Below are 19,401 nucleotides of genomic sequence, written 5' to 3'. Positions count from 1 at the left end.
AAAAGAAATCTAAACCAATCGAAACGCAAAGAGCTCGTCCTCTGTTTTAAAGAAAACTTTACTGACTCCTGCTATCCCTGGAGAGCGTACGTCGGACAAGATCTTAGGCATTACATTAACGATATGCGATGGAGCGATCACTCGTAACGCTACCAGGCACTTCTACCTTCTTAAACAGCTGAAAAAGGAAAAGTTAACTCAAATTTCACAACTCTTGCTTACTGAAGAAGGGAAAGCAGAAGAGGAATTCCACCAAGAAGCCGAATATCATTACTGGAGTCAGCATCCTCCGCCAGTTGTACAATAATCCAAACCTGTGCCATAGAAAACGGAAATTTCATAATGAAAAAAATGTAAAGAAATATGATTTTCGATGTATCACTGAAAATCTACTCACATGGAATGGAACGCTTTATTATATCTCTCAGATAGTACGCGCGCTGTGATTGGCTAAATTAGTGGCCGTATTCTACAGTACGGCCCGCCGTACTGTCTGCTAAATTTAAAATTTCGATAAAACATTATCTAGCAAGTTTTTCATGTCGTTTCTGTTACATAAACTTGTAAAACTGTTTCAATCCTGGAAGCAACTATTTCAAACAGCCAAGAAGATTTAGTTTTTCGTAATTTTGACACGGCAATCTTTGTGGCAGTTGAACCTTCTGCTTGACTTTGACTAGTTTCCTTGGGCCCGTTTCTCGAAAGTCCCGAACCTTTACGGGCCATTTTCGGGTGTAACAAATCCCTTTGTATCACAAGAACGGAGAGGATTTAATTCGTCAAACTTCACAGTCATTTTTTATTACCTTGAAAACACGTTAAAAGATCGGCTCTCCAAAATAAGCGGTTAGCAGTTTCACAAATGGCTTTTCGGGCCCGAAAAGTTTTCGGGACTTTCGAGAAACGGGCCCCTTTGCCCGCGCGCCGGATTAACCTCAGAGATACAATAAATATATTACTAACCTCGTTTTCTCGGTCTGTATTGTAAGTTATGGATCCTGGTTTTTTTCCCGTCTATTTATGGCCCAAGCGGGCGGGTCATAAATCAACAGGAAAAAACTCGGTCTATAGTACGGACCTCGAACTCGGTTAGTAAGAGGTATGTAGATGGCGAATCTTAATGGGAAAATAATTGCAAAGAAGTTGGAGTTTCGCTGTATGGTTGAAAAACTACTCAGACGGGGTTGAACTTAAATGGTGAAGTATTATATCATGTTTTACTTACCACATTCCATAAGAGCTTGTAATTATCACAGTGAAGTAGGCTGCAACGAAGTACATAAAAATAAGCCAAAGATATTGAGATTTTAGGGGCCTTGTGGTAGCTTGGTTATTTTTCATAGTGTACTTGCATGGGCAAGATCTCACTCCATTTTTTTGTGTATCACTAGATAAGTTGTACCTACAGCATGATCCTAGCTAGCCAAAAAAATGCCGCCCGATTTCAGCAATGTCAGTTGTCCAAATATAAAAAATACCGAATGAGTCACTCCACGCTAGTGTGATTTTGACGCGGCACAGAACACACAAATCGACATAATGCATACCGTTTACAGCTGTAGGAAGAATAAAACAGACACTGAATTCGGCTTTCGTGAGATATGAAAAATTTAAGGAAGACCGCGTAGGATTTATCAGGTTTGGCGCGCTTGGTCTTGTTGGATAACACCCTCCGAGAACTGCACGCGCGCAGTGATTTAGCAATTTAGCGGCCGCATTCGACAATACAGTCTGCAGCCTTAACACTGATTTCTTTGCTTGATTTAAAGGTCTTGAGAAATAATAAATATCTCATTAACCTCGTTTTCTCGGGCCATCGGGCTCAAATTACGACCTGATTGCGAAGCACGAAACCCTAACTCAGTTAGTAACGCGAGTCATTATCTCGACCTCATGCGAAATTGGTAACTTCAAAAACTGCATAAACATTCCAACTTGGTGTACTGTATTTGCAAAAGCAGATTTGTTTCCTTAAGGTGTTGTGCACGCGCAAATTCGCAATTGACAGCAGCTTTGTACAACGGAACTCCGTTACAGGAAATGATATAAGAAACAATTTGCCACACTGCTGTAAAAATGTGCACAACCTGTTAATTTGTGCTTCAGGACAGTTTCCGGTGTGTAATTGCTTATTTTTCAAAGAATGACACAAGGGGCTAACAGGGAAGCAGTTGTACTTAAAATAACCCACTCGGCCATCAGCCGGATTGTTACATTCGCCCTTGTCACACGGCGGCCATATTGTCCCGGGAGACCTAAAAAGCTTTGTTTTACGACGCCAAGCCTCGCAGTGGAAACCATGAGGGTGAGGCTTGGCGTGGTAAAACAAAGCTTTTTTGGTCTCCCGGGACAATATGGCCGCCGTGTGACAAGGGCGAATGGTCAAGTTTCCAGACAACATGGACGAGTCTAATATTAGCGAATTTTAAATTTTGCAATCTGTTTTCGTCCTTGGCATAGAAAAAGTAAACACGCAAAGTTGCAGAATTGCTTTTGCCATTTTAGCAGTCTACAGTAAGAAAAAACCTCTGAGTAGCTACTTCAAAGAACTTTTTGATTTTAAGAAACATCTTATGACGTTTCTAAACGTCATATCCCATGATTTACTGAGTATTATTACTTGTAGAAAAGAATTAAACAAATTTACCTCAAGCATATTGGAATTCCATCAAACACTTTTACTTGTTCCCTTATAGTACTATCAGCACACAAAATTCTAAGCAGTCCAGCCGCCAAGCTGAAAAAAAAACATGACAGAAATTCTCACTTACTACTAAACAAAGATCTTAGTCTCGCAGCAACAACAAAATGATTAGCTCAATTAATGGCGTAACTCTCCCGAGGCTCCTCCCTTCCGAAGTAATAATCGAAAGATCGTAGGTTCGATTCCTGCAATGTAGCACTCGGATTTTTTTCCGAGTATCCCCGAGTCACCATCGATTAAACGATCCCTTTCTTCATTCATTTGCTGGGTTTAACATTTCGCTATCTCCTACCCTATAATTGCGAGAATGTACTATTCAGACGATTTTAGTCCTAGCAGTAGCGCGTGACAATTATCATCTGAACCAGGGTTTACTGACCTTTGTATAATAACCAAATCAATGCGCGCGCTCTGATAACTCATGGAAAAATCGCCCGTCTTCTGAATTATTATATAAAAGCAATAGACCACAGGTTTCTATGGTTTATAGGCATGATAAACCACTTGGAATGTTGGAATAACACTCGAAGAATTCGTAAATCACTCGCCTGCGGATCGCGATTTACGAATTCTTCTCGTGTCCTACCAACATCCCGCGTAGTTTATCAGTTTACCATAGAAACTTGTGGTCTAAAGCTCCTGCGAGTCTCCTACTATAGCTCAGTGGTAGAGCATGCATCCGAACTAGCTAGTAATTGGAGGGTCGTAGGTTCGACTCCAGCAATGAAGCACTCGAAATGTTTCTTAGTATCCCCGAGTAACCATAGAAAAATATCATCTTTCTGAGACGAAAATTAGAATGATAGAAAATGAAACAGGTTGACTGAGCACAAATAATTGTTCTACAGAGCACTTTGCGCATGTTTTTCATTTAAAAACATTTCCTTGCAACGGCATGAAATGATGAAAATCCGGAAAATTATCTTCCTCTAGTACTGTCAATTCATACAGTTTCAGTTTCGTTTTTGGGTTACTATTTGCCCGCCCACATAATGAAAAGGGTTTTAATAATCCTGAAGCGTTTGCTACAAATATAATAACAACAAGATATTTCAATTAGAGGCGAGTTTCTCGTAGCTGTCACCGTCTACACCTACAAAATGGTGAGATTATGGATATCTCCCCAAATTACTTACGTTTTGGAAAGCATATCATATTCTTGAAATATTCTTAGTAGAATCTCAGTGCAGTTAAGATCGCCAATCAGAGCACGAGGTTTTTCACTGAAAGAGGAAAAAAATCTTTCATGATTCTTTTGGTAGCCTGCTGCTCAGTAGGACAGTAGGCGATACACAGTATGCCTGTCACATTCCCCACCGACCACTCAACCAATACATCAAGCTAAACAAAACTTCCACTCAAGGTTTGTCTCCCAGAACAGCCCACCCACAAGAGTAACTGGAGGGTGTCAACCGCATGTTGCAGTTCAATGTTTCACTATAGCTGAAACATTTCCTTAATCTTTACTAATACTAACATTAGGCCGAAACACTATGCTTAAGATAATGTTTAGGCTAAGGTTAGCGTTTTTGTAAGGGTTTGGGTTGTTTCAGTTATGGTAAAAGAATGATCTGTAACCTGCACTTTACACCCTCCACAAGAGTACTGGGACGCAGGTTCAGTCTACACCACGTGTGGCACTCCGTGTTGTGAGGGCTGCCTCCCTTCCCGGCTTTTACCAGAATGACTTCATTCCTGATAAAAACCAAAGCTTCGGTCAAAACGTCAATTAGACTAAGACCAGAAGCTAGTTCAGACCTGGCGTTTTTTGAGTTGTAAAAATTTCCTTATTTGGATGTAACGTAGCTCGGTCATTTACCCGCGCGTGCAGCTTCGATCTTATTTTTGTCCATATTTGGGCATAGAATTGGTGTCCTAAAATCCCCAGCTTTCTTCCAAAGAAAAGAGTTGCAAGTTAAACGCTTCAAGATCACGTGCTTCTGACTAGGACCATTTACAGTATTGAGAGACTCCAGATTTTGGACCGTATCTCCCAGTCTCAAGATTGCGCTCTGAAATCTCCTGATTAATCGCCGAAGTTTGTCATTCCTGGTGAGAATCAACTTTCACAACAATAAAATTTCAAATATTTTGTGTTGTTTTAGTTATTTTAACATCAACAATAACGCATTTCAAACGTTTCACAAACTCCGGTAAATCGTTCGTTGCTATTGACGGATTGTAATTTAAGCAATAATGTGATTGGTCCGAAAAAACCAATCAAATCAAATATTGCCATGCCAATTACATCTTTTTTGGGCGTTTTTTGACTTTCTGGCTACACGTAAGTTGCGTGAGGTCTTGTGTACTTGTGTCAAATCGCGGAGATTGAAGATGTCGATTGATTTTACATCGCTTCAGAGGAAGTTTTTAGGACTTTTAACTTTTGGTTTCCAATTACTTGTAAAGACAAATGTAGCTGAAAAAATTGTTGAGATTCCCGATTTAGCGTTATGACGTCATCTATCACCCCATCCCTATCAATTCTCAATATTTGAAGATTTTGGGGGTTGACAGCCCTCACTTTCGGCAAATGTTGAATTCAAAAGAGAACCACCAACAAAACGGCACATTATTCTTTTTTTTCTAGGAACTGGCATTAATAAAAGACTCTCCTTACAAGAAACCATACACCTTATTCCAAAATGGCCGCTGATTTATGCGGATACAAATTGGCCCTTGTTGCCTCGTTCAAGATAAAATACTCTTTTGAATTTTAAGCTTAAGAACGAGGCATCAAGGGCTTATTTGAATAAAAACAAAAGAATATTTAAATGGCGGCCATTTTGGAATAAGGTGTTTTTCCCACGGTAATCTTCGTTACTATCCCAAGTATCAGCTCATTGGGAATCCACCACGTTTTAATAAAGAGACAGCTAATAACTTTTTCGTTTTTAAAGAGATTCTGCAAATATTGGACATGAAAGAGGAAAACCTGATTTATACCTTAACAGGACTATTACCTTTGAGCCAAACCAATTAGTGCATAAAGAGAACAATGAAGAACCATGACATCACTTGCAGATAGAAGCAAGACAAGTGCCTGACAACAAACAAAAATAGTTGGAATAAGATCAAAGTGTTTGATATTTGATTCAGTTACTTGTCTAATGATGGTCCAGCCTTTTGCATAGAATTTTAATGATGACAGTCAGAGGCCGTTTACCGCTCACTTGGCCCTAAACACTGTTTCCTACACCTAGACAAAGCTTCACTTTTCAGTGAATTGTATCCCACACAGGATACTCTAACGTTAACATTGAAGTTTTTTCTTAATCAACTCGTGTTTCCCGTAAATTCTGCAGAAATACATGTACATATACATTCAGAAATAGTTAACCCTTCCCGACCTGAGAGTATTAGACTTACAGATTTTACTCTGTCTAACACCAAACGGTTTTACTCGTCAGTTGGGGACGCTTTAGATGCAGATGGGTTAACAATATCTAGGTCCACTCAAAACTATTTCAACAATAACTGTCTAAATTCTTGCGCACTCATTGGCTAATTGTTATCATTAATAAGAGTATAGACAGATAAAATTTTAATTTATGCGAAAATCTGTGCAATTGTCGACTTTTTAACCAATGAAATTTTATTGACTGTTGTAAGTAGCCAATCAGAAAGCGAGAAAAGCGATTGACAATGTTTGCGTCAATTTGAATAAAATTCACGTTTACGGCTGTTTACTGCATGCGCCTTTTCCCTTCATCTTAACCTGGCAATTCACCTTTTTAGGGTTTGGTTATCATAACTGTAAAATGCAACTTGTGATTTCCACAGCCACTAATTGACGATGTTATGATGCAATTTATCATCAATAAGAGCCAGGATAGATGCATAAAAAACTGACATCAATTTGTTAAGTCCCCTTTAACCTTTGATAGTTCTCAACCCCCCCCCACCCCATACTCCACGGCCACCCCTGATAATTGCTTTTTTTCTTAGGTATACCCTGGGTTAACATTCATTATGGTTCGTCTCTCAAATTCAGAGGGGAAAAATGTAATAAGCAAGGGAAAGTTCTCGACTACCAGTTTTTTATCCTGGACTTAGTAGTCTGAGTCTTAATAATGCTATCAGGAAACAGCAAGATTAATTAAAACCTAATATCCCTCCAAACAGTGACAATTACAGACTTTGCTCAGTCTAACTCGGGTCAAATTCATGGGCAAAAGGGTTAAAGAAAACTACAGGCCCCCAGCCCCTCCCTCTCCGTGGCCCCTGATTATTTGTGTCATTAACAGCCGGTGCCATTGCAAAACCAAAAAATACATGCTGGTATGTTGACAGCATTATTCACATGGTTTTATCCCTTAATTGTTTTTGTTAATCTAATTGATTTTGTCAATCAGATTTGTAGGAGTTTCTACACATATTGAAAGGACAATCATGCCAGTGTACAAAGTGCACCTTGTGAGTGTTGCATGCAACAAGCCATTCCCTCTGTTTCACATCTGCAGAGAGCTTTTGGCAAATGTCTGCAAATATTACAGAACAACAAACAAGAGTTAACGAACATGAAAATACACTGTTTTGGTTTTTTTTTTTTTAAGAAAGATTTTCAGAAAGACCTGAAAAAGAAAGCCTTGAACAAGGACATTTGATAACAGTTTTAAAATACTTGAAGAAATCACTCACTTGTCATCTCTTTCAAGATGTCAACAGTGAAGTGCTCCTCTCCATTCTCAAGGTAGCGTTCAGTGAGTAGCTGCAGGCGCTATAAAAAGGGTATACAAACATATAACAAAAGAAAAAAAACAAAACATAATAATATATATTACTATTCATTCAAAATATTTCTCCGTTTCTGATTGGTTAAAACCACAAGCATAATTCACCATAACCAGCTGCTATTCACCAAATTTGGAAAGAAACTTTGTCATATTGAATCAATGACGTCAAAAGTGCAGCTAGCCTGCTGCAGATTATTGAACCGATGACGTCAAAATGACGTCAAAAGTGCAGCCCGCTGCAAATTATTGAACCGTTGACCAAAAAAAGCTGGGGACGAGATTGTGTTATTTTTGTTGAGCAGAAAAATGGCTGCGAGTAGGTTTAGAAGTTTGAGAGAAGAAAATATTTTGAATGAATAATAAAGCAATTATTGAATTCGGCTTTTGTAGAATATGAAGATTTCTGCAGATCTCTGCAGAATTCTTCATATCCTACTCAGCCTATTTCAATAATTGCTAATTATACTACTGCAAGAAACAAAATTAATGAGAAAATAGGTACAGCATTGGTCTTTACCTCAGAAAGAACCTTGACTCCACCAAGATTAAAAAATTTCACCTGGAGTCAAAATTGTACAAAAATAATAATTTGTTAGATTTATGAGAAATGTGTTAGAGTTTCACATTTTCACTTATGCAAACAGATCATTTTACCAAAACCGCAGTGTATATTTAAATTGTAAAATAATCATTATTATCATTGGTTATCAGGTGACCACAGAATATACTGCCAAACCATGCATATGCATATTAGTCAAGAGAGTATTACGTAGGATCTGCATAGTTCTTTTAGTTTACTCTGTTTTAACCTGTGCTTTTTACTTATGCATGTAAGCAGCACCTACAGGGGACACAAACAACACACTATCAGGTGCACAGGTCACAATTTCAAACCCTGATATTTATTCTAGTGTTTCTCCAGATGCCAACTTTAAACAGAGCATTACACAACAGTTCTAAATGAAATAACTTAAATCAATAACAACAGAATTGAAACTCAAACACGGGCTTGACAGGATCAGGAAACTGTATCTATACCTGATATACAGGATCTCTCATTAACATTCTCAGACAAATCAAAACTCGCAAAATATTCTCTGGTGGAACTCTTTCAATCCATTCCCTAGAAAGAAACAAGTATAAAGACAAAACATTGAATTACAGAACATAATTATAAAATTATACTACAATATACGAAGCTCCAAAATGAACTAATGCTACAATGTATGATACATGTGTGTTCACCACTACCGGCTTCCCTCTTGTCCAATAGTGATCACTATCATGTACTTTACAAAAAATTTAATACCTGATCCTACAGGGACTTTTAAGGTTAACTCTCAACCTTCAGGGGCATTGGAAAATCGCTCTTACAAGTTCACGTTGTTTCTAAAGAAAACCAAGGAAACTATATACCGGTGGAAAGCTAACAAAGCATAGATTTGATAATGCCTTTAACTTTCACATTTTTTATTTCAGAAAGTGAGTGCAGGAGCTCAAACGCAAAACTGATCTTGTCTGCTCCGCTAAATTAATAACCCTTGCGTTAACACGGAAATCCAAACAAACTGCACTATATCACTCAAGAGAATTAACAAGCTTCAGAACAAAGTGAGGCTTTTCGATATATTCCAAAGAGCTCTTGAGAAAATCCATTGTAAAGTTGGCCAAATTATAGAATTTTTTCATATGCCCGCCATGCCACGGGAAAACTATTTAGAATTTTGAAAAAGCCTCACACACATTGTTCGCTTATCTCCTGACTGATATTGTGCAGTTTTCCAGTGGTATGTAGTTTCCTTCGATTTCTTTAAGAAACGGTCCAGATAAGAACGATAGCAACAACGGCAACGAACATGTTGGAATTCAATTGGTATGCAAAAAGGTGATAACTTTTCTATTGTCTGTACTTACTTCTGATTGGCTTAAACAGCAAAAGTTAACAAAACTTCATAAAAGCAGTATTATATTCATCCTTACTTTCCAACCATCTTCCATCTTTCATCTGGTCTCAGTTTAAATGAATTCCACAGAAATCGTACGTGGGGAACATGTAAAATTGTAAACGTTTCTTGGCTTTTGTTTTCAACTCTTGTGATTGGTAAAAATCTTTTAACACAAAAAAACACCCTTTCAAAGTGGGCTGTAAATGAATTTTATTGCGTTAACGGCTTTCCTGTAGGTTTATGCATTCTCTGTGTAAAAGTGATAACATTCCTATGTGGGGAAAGCCCCGTTTCCGCATAACAAAGGAAATTGCTATCCACCTTACACGGATCATTACTTAAAAAGAATGCACAGATTGATGTTCTGAAAGACACCCCTGAAGGTTGACAGAAACCTTAAGTATGTTTTAGCTCCGTTACACATGTACGTAACCTAATTTATTGACCATGAATATTTGAGAGTGACGACACTAGTTAAAATCAACAATTTTTGCCCAGTTGACAAATAAATGGAATGGGAGGCTGCTCAGGAACATGACATTGTTTTGACAACTTCTTTTTCCTGCTGTAACTAATACAGGCCTACAAATACTCTAGTTAGCATTGAAACTATACACGATTTACAACAAGGCCAAGAGGCCATGTCACCTCGGACACATTCTGAGGTAAATTCTACAAATTCGTCTCATTAAGGCTAATGTGCAAAACGTTTTTTCTTTTGCAAAATGAATATTCACTGTAGGAGGAAAGAGAATGTCAATTTGGTACTGCATACAATTAAATGGAAAGGAAAAGAACCTAAGGAGAATAGGGTGCATGTACAATGTAGCAACTAAGAAACTATCTTTTTATCAATGGTCACTCAGGGATACTCAGGAGAAAAAAATGGAGTGCTCCTTTGCAGAAGGTGAACTGGCCTACAACTTACCAATTTCTAGTTTTGTAGCTGTACCACTATGAGATTTAGGAGACTAGGAGACTCATGGGAGCTGGGCCATAGACCCATTGCATAAATAGTGCTGTAATTTGAATAACAATACTTATACAACCATCTTAAGTATTGTGTTAATCCTTTTTAAACAAAGGATTTCCTGCATAGATGTGACGCTTGAAGTGAAGATCGCAAAGATACAACACACACAAGATGGCGGATGTGCAGAACACTGCTTTATTCCCGACACGACGTTCCTGGTGAAACCGCTGACCTGATGTTACAGCTGTACATCTCCCTTTTTTTTAATACTATAATACTGCTTAATTAGGACTGAAGTTGTCTGTAATTTGTCGAAATGGTGCATTCTTACATGTTAACCTTGATAAACAACTGAAATCCAAATGTCGTATGTTCAACTATTCCAAAGGAGTATTCAGGTTTAAATCGATAAAATAACAGAGCAAATTTAGGACCATTCTGACAATTCAATCCTGTAAGCAGTATGGCGGGTCAATATTATTGTCACTTAAATCTAGTTAAATCTAAGCTCCCACAAGTCTCCTGAAGCTCAGTGGTAGAGCAACTGCCTTTACATGTAGTAATCAGCACTCGTCTTTTTTTATGAGCAGCCACAAGCCACCAACTCATGATATCATACAAAGATACCTTCTTCATTCATTTAACACTGGGTTAAGATTTCACCATCTCTTTCATTATCATGTAGCAATTGCAGGAGAATAGCAGATTGATTGGTTCATTACTACTGTATCGCTATCATTATTGCTATTACAGTTGACTCCTGATAACTCGAACCTTGAAGGGAAATTGAAAATGGTTTGAGCTATCAGGAGTTGGAATTATCGGGAGTTGAAAACAAAGGACCAGAAATAAGGAATAAAAACAGTGTCAACTGTTTACAAGTCTATTCATAGAGTACATTTTCATCAGTTAAGAATATTCATTTCAAGCATGGTAGTTACAGTACCCTAAAAGTTTTGTGCACTGCTTCAAAATAAATTACCTATATGTTTTGGGCTGCAGTACACTGTTTGTTTTGATTTGTCACGTATTGACAGGCATTGTTAGAGTTATCGAGGGTAAAAATATACAGAGAATGGCCTCAAGGGAATCAAAATTGAGTTAGCAGGAGGTTTGAGTCATCGAGGGTTCGAGTTACCAAAGGTAAAATTACAGTAAATGTATGACGCAAATCCAGGGGAAACCGATTTTGGTTCAAGTTAGTGAGAGGCTGGAGGTACAGTGTAGCAAGGGTTCGAGTTATCGCAAGTCGATTCGGACTGTATCACATCACATCATTTTTTACCTATTCATTTACTTTTGCTACTTACAGATAACAAACTCTTTGTTTCACCAAGGCTGTAAAGATCTAAACAAGGATTTAAAAAGAAATTAAAATGAAATTTTTGAAGCTGTCAGGAGCTAGCCTGTGTAATCGGGGAAGGGAGTGAGGCAAAAGTGAGGGGAGGGATCATTTTTCCCTTGCTCCCCATCCCCCAATTACGTACGTCAAGAGCCTCCCACCCCCAATGAAGAGGGAAAAAACTAATGAGTTGAATGATTGTCAAACTTGAAGTAAAAGTAAAAATTAATTATAATGAAAATGCAGCTGCACTGTTTTCCTTCACAAGCTAAATGAAGTGTCCCATGGTATTATGTGCACACAATCACATACATGTATGTGTACCTGGATAAAGTATCCTTGATGACTGTGTGAGCTGAAATTCCTGACACCCTGATATCTGGAACTGTTAAATAATGAAGGAAAAAAGATTTGTGCATAGTTAATGATATGAATGAGAGAAAAGCCTTGGCAATAGTACTTTTGCATAATAGAGTCGAAAAACATCTTTCTGACTATAAATTACTTGAGTGGATTTTGCAAAAAAAATTACTTAAACAGGTTCCTACATGTATTTAATTCTTGTAGAATTTGTATCAGACGTGTATACTATTTCCCCTACAACTAACTCATTAACCCATGCTAACAAATATTGTTATATAGTTGAAATTTTCCCCCAACAGCACATGCTCTCATTGGTTCCTTGGAGGTCACATGACATCTAACAATAAAACTGCTTCCCGCCAAAAGTCGCTGAGCGAGCAACAGTGCATAATCTATGGCGTCAGAGGGTAACAGTGCACTGTTACCTGCGAATGTTGACCAATGACCGCCATTGCTGTTGCCATTGCACATCATCTTTCTTTTTGTCCTACATAACAAATCACATAATGACTGGTCCCGCGGGAAACAGTTCCTTTTGTTTCCCTCGAATTTCAATGTTTCCCTCGGGTGCACCTCAGGGAAACATTTAGATTCTCAGGAAGCAAAATGAACTGTTTCCCTCCAGACCAGTCATTAAGTGTTTAATGTTGACCCATTCCAATTAAGTGATTGCAGTTTTTGCATTCGGACTGCAGAAAATTTTGAAAACCCACTTAAATAGAATTAAATAACATTTTTTTGCAGATTCATTTCATTCACTCTTGTTCACAAGATTCTGGAACTTGTACTTGGAAGAAAGAGATGTTCGCATCCAGAAGGTAATGCATTGCAATCCAAAAGACCTTTTTAGAGCCCTCTGACATTAAAGGCCCACCTTCACCCGACAGGCTTTTCGACTGTTTGTTTTTGTTATGGAAATTCGCATTGCTTATCGTAGCGATCTAATTGGATGAATCTCATCTTTGGGTGGAATTTCCATATGTGAAAAATTTTAACTGCTCCGCGGCACGCAATGCCTTTCGGTTGAAGGTGGGCCTTTAAGTGAACTAAGTGTTACATGCATTAACAGAACCTTCTAGAATGTATGATAAAGTCAAAGATCATTGATGAATACTATAACCTGAAATTCTCTAAGGCCAGGGCTTCTGTAGACTGGTGTTGGTGTGGCAGAGCATTAACTTGTGAAGCCCAGGGATTGGCAGTTGTATTCTGATTCTCATCTGTTACCCATGAGATGGATGGAAGCTACAATCACACAAAGAACTGACTTGTTTCAGAAAATCAGAGAATCCAGATTTTTTTATTAATTCCCAGGGAAAGGGCAAAAATGGAATTAAAATCCTTTTCTTTTATTATTACACCAAATCTAGATTTGTTCTTCTTCTTGGAAAATTTTGGAAATATAGTGTATGTCTATCGGATTATGTGGTTTCAATATGAAATTGTGTTAAATGCATGATGTGATCATTCCTGACAGACAGAGAGACAGACAGACAGGCTGTTATTAAATTAATTTGATCAAGCATTACAAATGACACAGGATAAAAATTGACATGAACAGATCTGGACAACAGGATCATATTAAATTTTATGCTAGAAATAAAGTATATAATGTTTAGATAGGAAGTGAGTTAGGACCATCCAAGTTCGCTGATCCCATGGACATCCATTGAAGACAAAATGGAATAATGCATTGTTTGCTACAATGTACATGCCTTGCTGTTTTGTAAGTACATAAAATATCCTACTATGACATCCCTGCATGTATGAATACATGAAAGTGAGGCTAGTGTTGACTTTGTTATGATACAGACCTCCCTCCTTTTGTCATGCTAATTAGTAAGAATTTTCATAAGAAAAGCAGTGAGGTTTCTATCAAAACAAGATCAACTCCAGCCTCACTTTCATCCATAGGCCAGGCAACTAAGCACACAACTGTAAAATGGTCTATTGCAAAGGGTACATGTATAATTCAACTCTGCTTTTCTACGCTTCTTGCAGCACTGCATAAATACTATTTGCATTTATCCTGTTTTCTTGTGTTGCAAGGTTACATACATGTGTACATACATGTAAATTTATTGCTTTTGGTTGCAATGGCGTGATTATTACTGACAATATTATTATTACAAACAAGAACAACAAAGTTGCTGGACATTGCACATTGCAGTATGGAGGGTGTAAACTGCAGGTTGCACTAGCAAGTTGCAGGTAATAGGTTAGGATTACAGGTCATTGTTTCCCCATAGCTGGAACAAACCAAAGCTTTACTAATGCTAACATTAGGCCCAAACACTATGCTTTTGAGATAAAGTTTAAGCCTAAGGTTAGCATTTTGTAAACTGGTTTGGTTTATTTCAGTTATGGTAAAACAATGACCTGCAATATGCACTTTAGACCCTCCAATTGCAGTATCTAGTAATAGACTGGTGGCTACAGTAAGTGCAAAAGTTTGACCTGATCTATAAAGAGAGGACAAAAGAACCAAACTTTGCACAAAGCTTCCTTAGGATGTACCTAACAACTTTAGGACTGGTGCCCAAGAAAATCCTTTTTCTTTCACATAAATGGAGACAAATTTGAAAAGGACACAATCTGGACTGCCTGGTTACCAAGCTCAGGAGGAAAAAGTGTTTATGGGCATAAATCGATGATTAAAACCACATGAAAACTACTTGTATTTCATTAGGACTGTCAACTCTTTCACGAGAATTTCAAAGTTCATGCTCCTACCCAATGAGAAAAGAATAAAAGGTAAACTGTATTTTTCATTAATTTTCACTTTTTACAAACCCAATATCAATTATACTAACTTGCTGTTTGCTTGCTGGAGTGTTAAGGAGGTCAAGTAGCCGCGACAAGTCTTTTTCTTCATTATCTCTGATAAGGAAACACCAAAAACATATAACTGGGTGCATCTCTGCTAGGACAGAATGACTCAATCAACACAGTCTATTAACGACATGTGCATGTCGCCTTTAACCATTTCACTCCCATTTGGTAGTAGTCCACTTACAGATTTTACTCTGCCTGTGCCTCAGGCCTTTATTATAATTAATGGGTTAAAAACTAACTTACCAACTCAAATCTGATAATAATTATACAGTAATCATATTATTATAATGCCAAACTACATGTACATGTAACAGAAGCAAGTGATTGTATTACCTGCAACATAAGGGGTTTTATTGGAAGTCGGGACCCGGGTACACGCCGTCTACACTGAGTGCAGTACCTGCCATGCTCAAAGGAGGTCTCATGACCAAAAGCCAAACTATATATAGGGGTGCCCGCTCACTCTATCACAAGGTCCCTTCTACTTTAGAACTAAATGAAAACCCTGCGACATACATGTACTACATGACTTCAGCCTAACATTGCATTTTTATAGAAACCTATCTGACTCTTACTAAAACTAAAATGCATAGAGAATTTGACATTTTACTTACTGTCATTTGAAGAAGATCATCTGCCATCAATGTGGCAAAAAAAGAATTAAAATTTTAAATGTTGTTCCATGATGCTCAAACAATTATATACCTCACATAAAAACAAAGCGTAAGGAGCTAATCATAGCATGAAGGAATATCAATAATATTATTATTAAATTCTCAGCCTCGGATAATGCATTTCTCGTGCTCTGATTCTGATTGGTTCACTCAATCTCGGTTATCAGCTCATATACCTTAGTTTGACCTTATATGGTAAATGACTGCAATTTGCGTTGCTAAACTAAAAAATTTTTTTGCCAGAAAGTGAAATTTCTCTCGGTATAAATCAAAAAAACGTTTTTTATGGATAGTTTGGATCAATCCCGAAGCTTGGAATTACGCGAAAAGGTAAGAAACCTTTGCATGATGAGCCTGCATCTGTCTGGCCACCATGTATTACACAACATTGCATCTTCATCAAGTTTCTTTGATTTTGCTAGGATTTTCTCCCTTTTTCGCTCATACAGTTCATACTTCCAAACTTTTGGAGTCTAAGGAATTTAATAAAACAATTATTCAATTCGCGCTTGTTGGATATGAGACTGGTTATAGCCAACTCTGTTCTATGCGCCTTGTTGGCTATTTACCATCTCATTATCCAACGCTCGCTAATGGAATAATTGTTAATTATTGATCATTCATTTGGCATGTTAGCTGTGTCCTTTCAACTTTTAACCTGGTGCACAATTGCAGATAGTGCAGATGACCTCTCTTTTTAATTTATCCTAACTATAGTCTATCAAGATGCATTACTGTTCCCTTGTATTCAAAATGTCTTTAGGGCAGCAAAAGAGTGTTTTTCTTATCCTAAAACCTCATAAAACAGCTTAAAATTGCTCAGAAAAAAATTGCATAATTTACATGTACATTATTTATTGCATAATTGGCCTTCCTAATCACATAATCTGCCCTACAAATTTTGCATAATTTGGTTTTTTCATCGCCCTACTAGAAGGCCTGACAATAAGAGCAAATCATAAATTTACCTCTTAAATTCAATCCTCATAATTCCTCATTCAATCCTCTATCTGAGTATTCTTTCTATTATAGCCACAAAGATTATTGGCAAACTTGCCACAGGAATTGTTTGGTTGCCCATTGCTGGCTTGTTACAGAAAAGAGATAGGTGTGGGGTACAAAATCTGACTGAACTAGGAAGGACCCAATGGATAAGCCTTGGAATATTCATGATCCCCAGATTACATGTAGATCCCAGTGGGTTCCTAGCCTGTAACACATATTATCTGAAATAATGGGAACAGGACGATATGCATCCTACCATCTATGTTTATTTAAATTCACTTGGTCAGGCCCAACTCCAAGGGTCTGACACAAAACGATGTGCTCTGCGATGCAACAGACTGGCTACTGTTTGCTCCATCTTTCCACAGCCATTTCGAGGTAAAACGTGCAAGATTCGATCAGATGCGATTTTTGTTTGACGAAGATATCAAATTACATAGGCAGCATATATTTCGCGTGACCTCGATAAAAATACTGCAAAATGGATCATAAAGACACGATACATTTCGCAAGACCCTCTTCCCTTGTAAGTTTTCTTATAAATTTCCACGAAACACAGGATCATTGCATCCTACACACACACACACTCAAAAACGCATGAAATTCGTTCGTGCGATTCGAAAAAAAACAAAACAAGAAAAAAAACTTCGATTGAAACAACTTCTAGCTCAACTGAGAGCTCAATTTTCATTAGCAGCCACTTAGCCACAATTAAAACATCAGGTATCACTAGTCCACTGTTAATAGAGACCAAAATGCTTCAGCGTCAATATCATACATAAGTTAGTATTTTGCGGGTAGATTTCGCAATTTATGTGCGCCGAGAGATCGTTGTCAACAAATTGGTGGTATTAAAATGGAAATCGAAGTATAACAGCAACTCTAACTTCCAGGGAGAATATTTCATTCTGAATGACACGTTTGCGTAGTTCACATTCAAAAGACACACATAAGGTCAAATCCTCGGGGGAATTACTTAAGTATACTGTGTAAACGGTCGATATAATAATATTTTATAATGCCCTCCCTGTCTGTCGCTTATGAATTATTTCCTCTCAAAGTACTTTAACGACAAACATGAAGGTCTCAATGCCAAAAAACGGATGAATCTTTTTAAATGGCTTAAAAATAACGCGGAAGATCAACCACAAATTGCGGTACACCGGTGAAAAACTTGACGATATATACAAAAGGAAGTGACGATTATATCGACAAAAACAACGAAATTTCTTTAATTTAAACTAACCTGAAGACTGTAGATGTTTGTACTTTATCTCTCTTATCTTCTACCGGCATTGTAGGCTCATGCGAAGTTTAGCTTCTGCATTCTTTCCACTTCTTTCCCATTCTATACGGACCTTGTACCTAAGGTAAATAAAAACTTCTATCACTCACGAGATTAAATTTTCGAATGCCCAGCCACACAAGTAGTCGTTGATATTAAAAGTGTGTGCATCAAGAAGCAGATATGCTTAATTTTTCAGCGATTCATGATAAAGTAAAGAAGGATCGAGTAGACGTTATGAAAAAAAAATGACTACTGAAATGTAGGTACTAAGACAATTGCACGACGCCCGTGAATTCACTTAATCTTAAGTCTTATATACAATTTACTTGGGAGCAAGGAAACTGCAACTAATGAAGTCCCCTCCAATTCTTTACACGCTCGCTCTTAATGAGTTAAATTCTGAGATGATTCTTTGTTTGTGTGAGCTAAGCAAACTCAGTAAAAGCGTAACTCTTATTCACGAAAGGAAATACGTAAGATGTACATGAAATGACCCACGTAGAATCGAAATCGTACCGTTTAATTTTGCTGTCCTCCAATGCAAATCACGCCAAAATATATTGAAGGACAGATTCAAAAGATACATGCTTAATTTACCCTGCACTCCGTTAATCTTGCAAACTTAGCCGTATCTACGACAACGACTGCATTCAAATTGTTTTGTTGGTCCCGTTTATAATCTCCTTGATCGCAAAAGTACCATCGCTTTCGAATATTTAAATACTTCAGACAATTTCGAGGGGAAGGTTTCTCGAGAGGTTTACAAACACATCGGTCCCATCAAGGAAAACGCTTAAAAACAATTCCAAGCGACTGTTGAAATCAACACGATAACGCTTCCACATACACACCATATATCAGCAGATCGCGGAGAGAAATAAACAACGACACCCGCAAGTATGGCCGCAATGATCCTGAAATTACGTGGTCATGATTAAGGCAGCAGCAGTATAACCTCACCAGAAATTGGTAAACCACATCCAGTTTGTCTTCTTTCAACCTGAGCCCAAATTCTGTCGAAATGTTGATGTTTTCGAGCGGCATTTTCCTGGAGGGAATATTCGCATACCCAGTTTGTTTAAACAAATGCAAGGCGACGTCAATTCTCAATGAAAATGTTGTTGTTTTTTAACCAATCAAAACGCTTCCACCACAATGGCGCGTAATCTCCACCAATCAAGATAACTTTTAACGTGAGTGACTATTCACTTTGCACATTCAAAACAGCACCGTCGCAGATAAGGTAAGGAACAAATTAATTTCTAATGCTGCAAACTTTTCTTGGCCTCCTGTTTTAGTCATTTTTTAAGGGCCCGGTCATTAGGTATACAGCGGTAGCTTCACGGTGCGAGTGTTACTTCAGAAGTCGCGGCTCATTCGTTCAGCTGTTCGGGCCTATCGTGGGGCAGATACAAAATCAAGCCATTCGTTGAGTGATTTTCTCGCGTAAGCGCCTTCCTTGACGACAAATTTTGAATTTAGACATTTTATTTACCAATTAGGGTAACCGGGCAATAATACCAATAATGATAATA

At 37.8% G+C, this 19,401-nt stretch overlaps 1 protein-coding gene across 1 annotated transcript in view; it reads right to left on the bottom strand.

Moving 5' to 3' along the window:
• The window catches only part of LOC138012624 (serine/threonine-protein kinase Nek10-like), a 54,722-nt gene extending 35,752 nt beyond the window's left edge, over positions 1-18,970 (bottom strand). The window contains exons 1-15 of the mRNA XM_068859447.1: positions 18,827-18,970; positions 17,825-17,943; positions 14,878-14,944; positions 13,185-13,309; positions 12,026-12,086; positions 11,670-11,707; positions 8,479-8,563; positions 7,958-7,999; positions 7,346-7,424; positions 7,118-7,185; positions 5,668-5,747; positions 3,841-3,927; positions 2,648-2,737; positions 1,226-1,265; positions 223-314 (exon numbers count right to left, since the gene is read on the bottom strand). Coding sequence (XP_068715548.1) covers positions 223-314; positions 1,226-1,265; positions 2,648-2,737; positions 3,841-3,927; positions 5,668-5,747; positions 7,118-7,185; positions 7,346-7,424; positions 7,958-7,999; positions 8,479-8,563; positions 11,670-11,707; positions 12,026-12,086; positions 13,185-13,309; positions 14,878-14,944; positions 17,825-17,874 — 1,004 coding nt within the window. The 5' untranslated portion in view covers positions 17,875-17,943; positions 18,827-18,970. The remainder of the gene's footprint in view (positions 1-222; positions 315-1,225; positions 1,266-2,647; positions 2,738-3,840; positions 3,928-5,667; positions 5,748-7,117; positions 7,186-7,345; positions 7,425-7,957; positions 8,000-8,478; positions 8,564-11,669; positions 11,708-12,025; positions 12,087-13,184; positions 13,310-14,877; positions 14,945-17,824; positions 17,944-18,826) is intronic.
• Between the last annotated feature and the right edge of the window lie 431 nt (positions 18,971-19,401).

Source organism: Montipora foliosa, chromosome 8 (assembly GCF_036669935.1).
Source record: "Montipora foliosa isolate CH-2021 chromosome 8, ASM3666993v2, whole genome shotgun sequence".
In the NCBI taxonomy this organism is placed as follows: domain Eukaryota; kingdom Metazoa; phylum Cnidaria; class Anthozoa; order Scleractinia; family Acroporidae; genus Montipora; species Montipora foliosa.
This window is presented reverse-complemented; position numbering and strand designations above follow the sequence as displayed.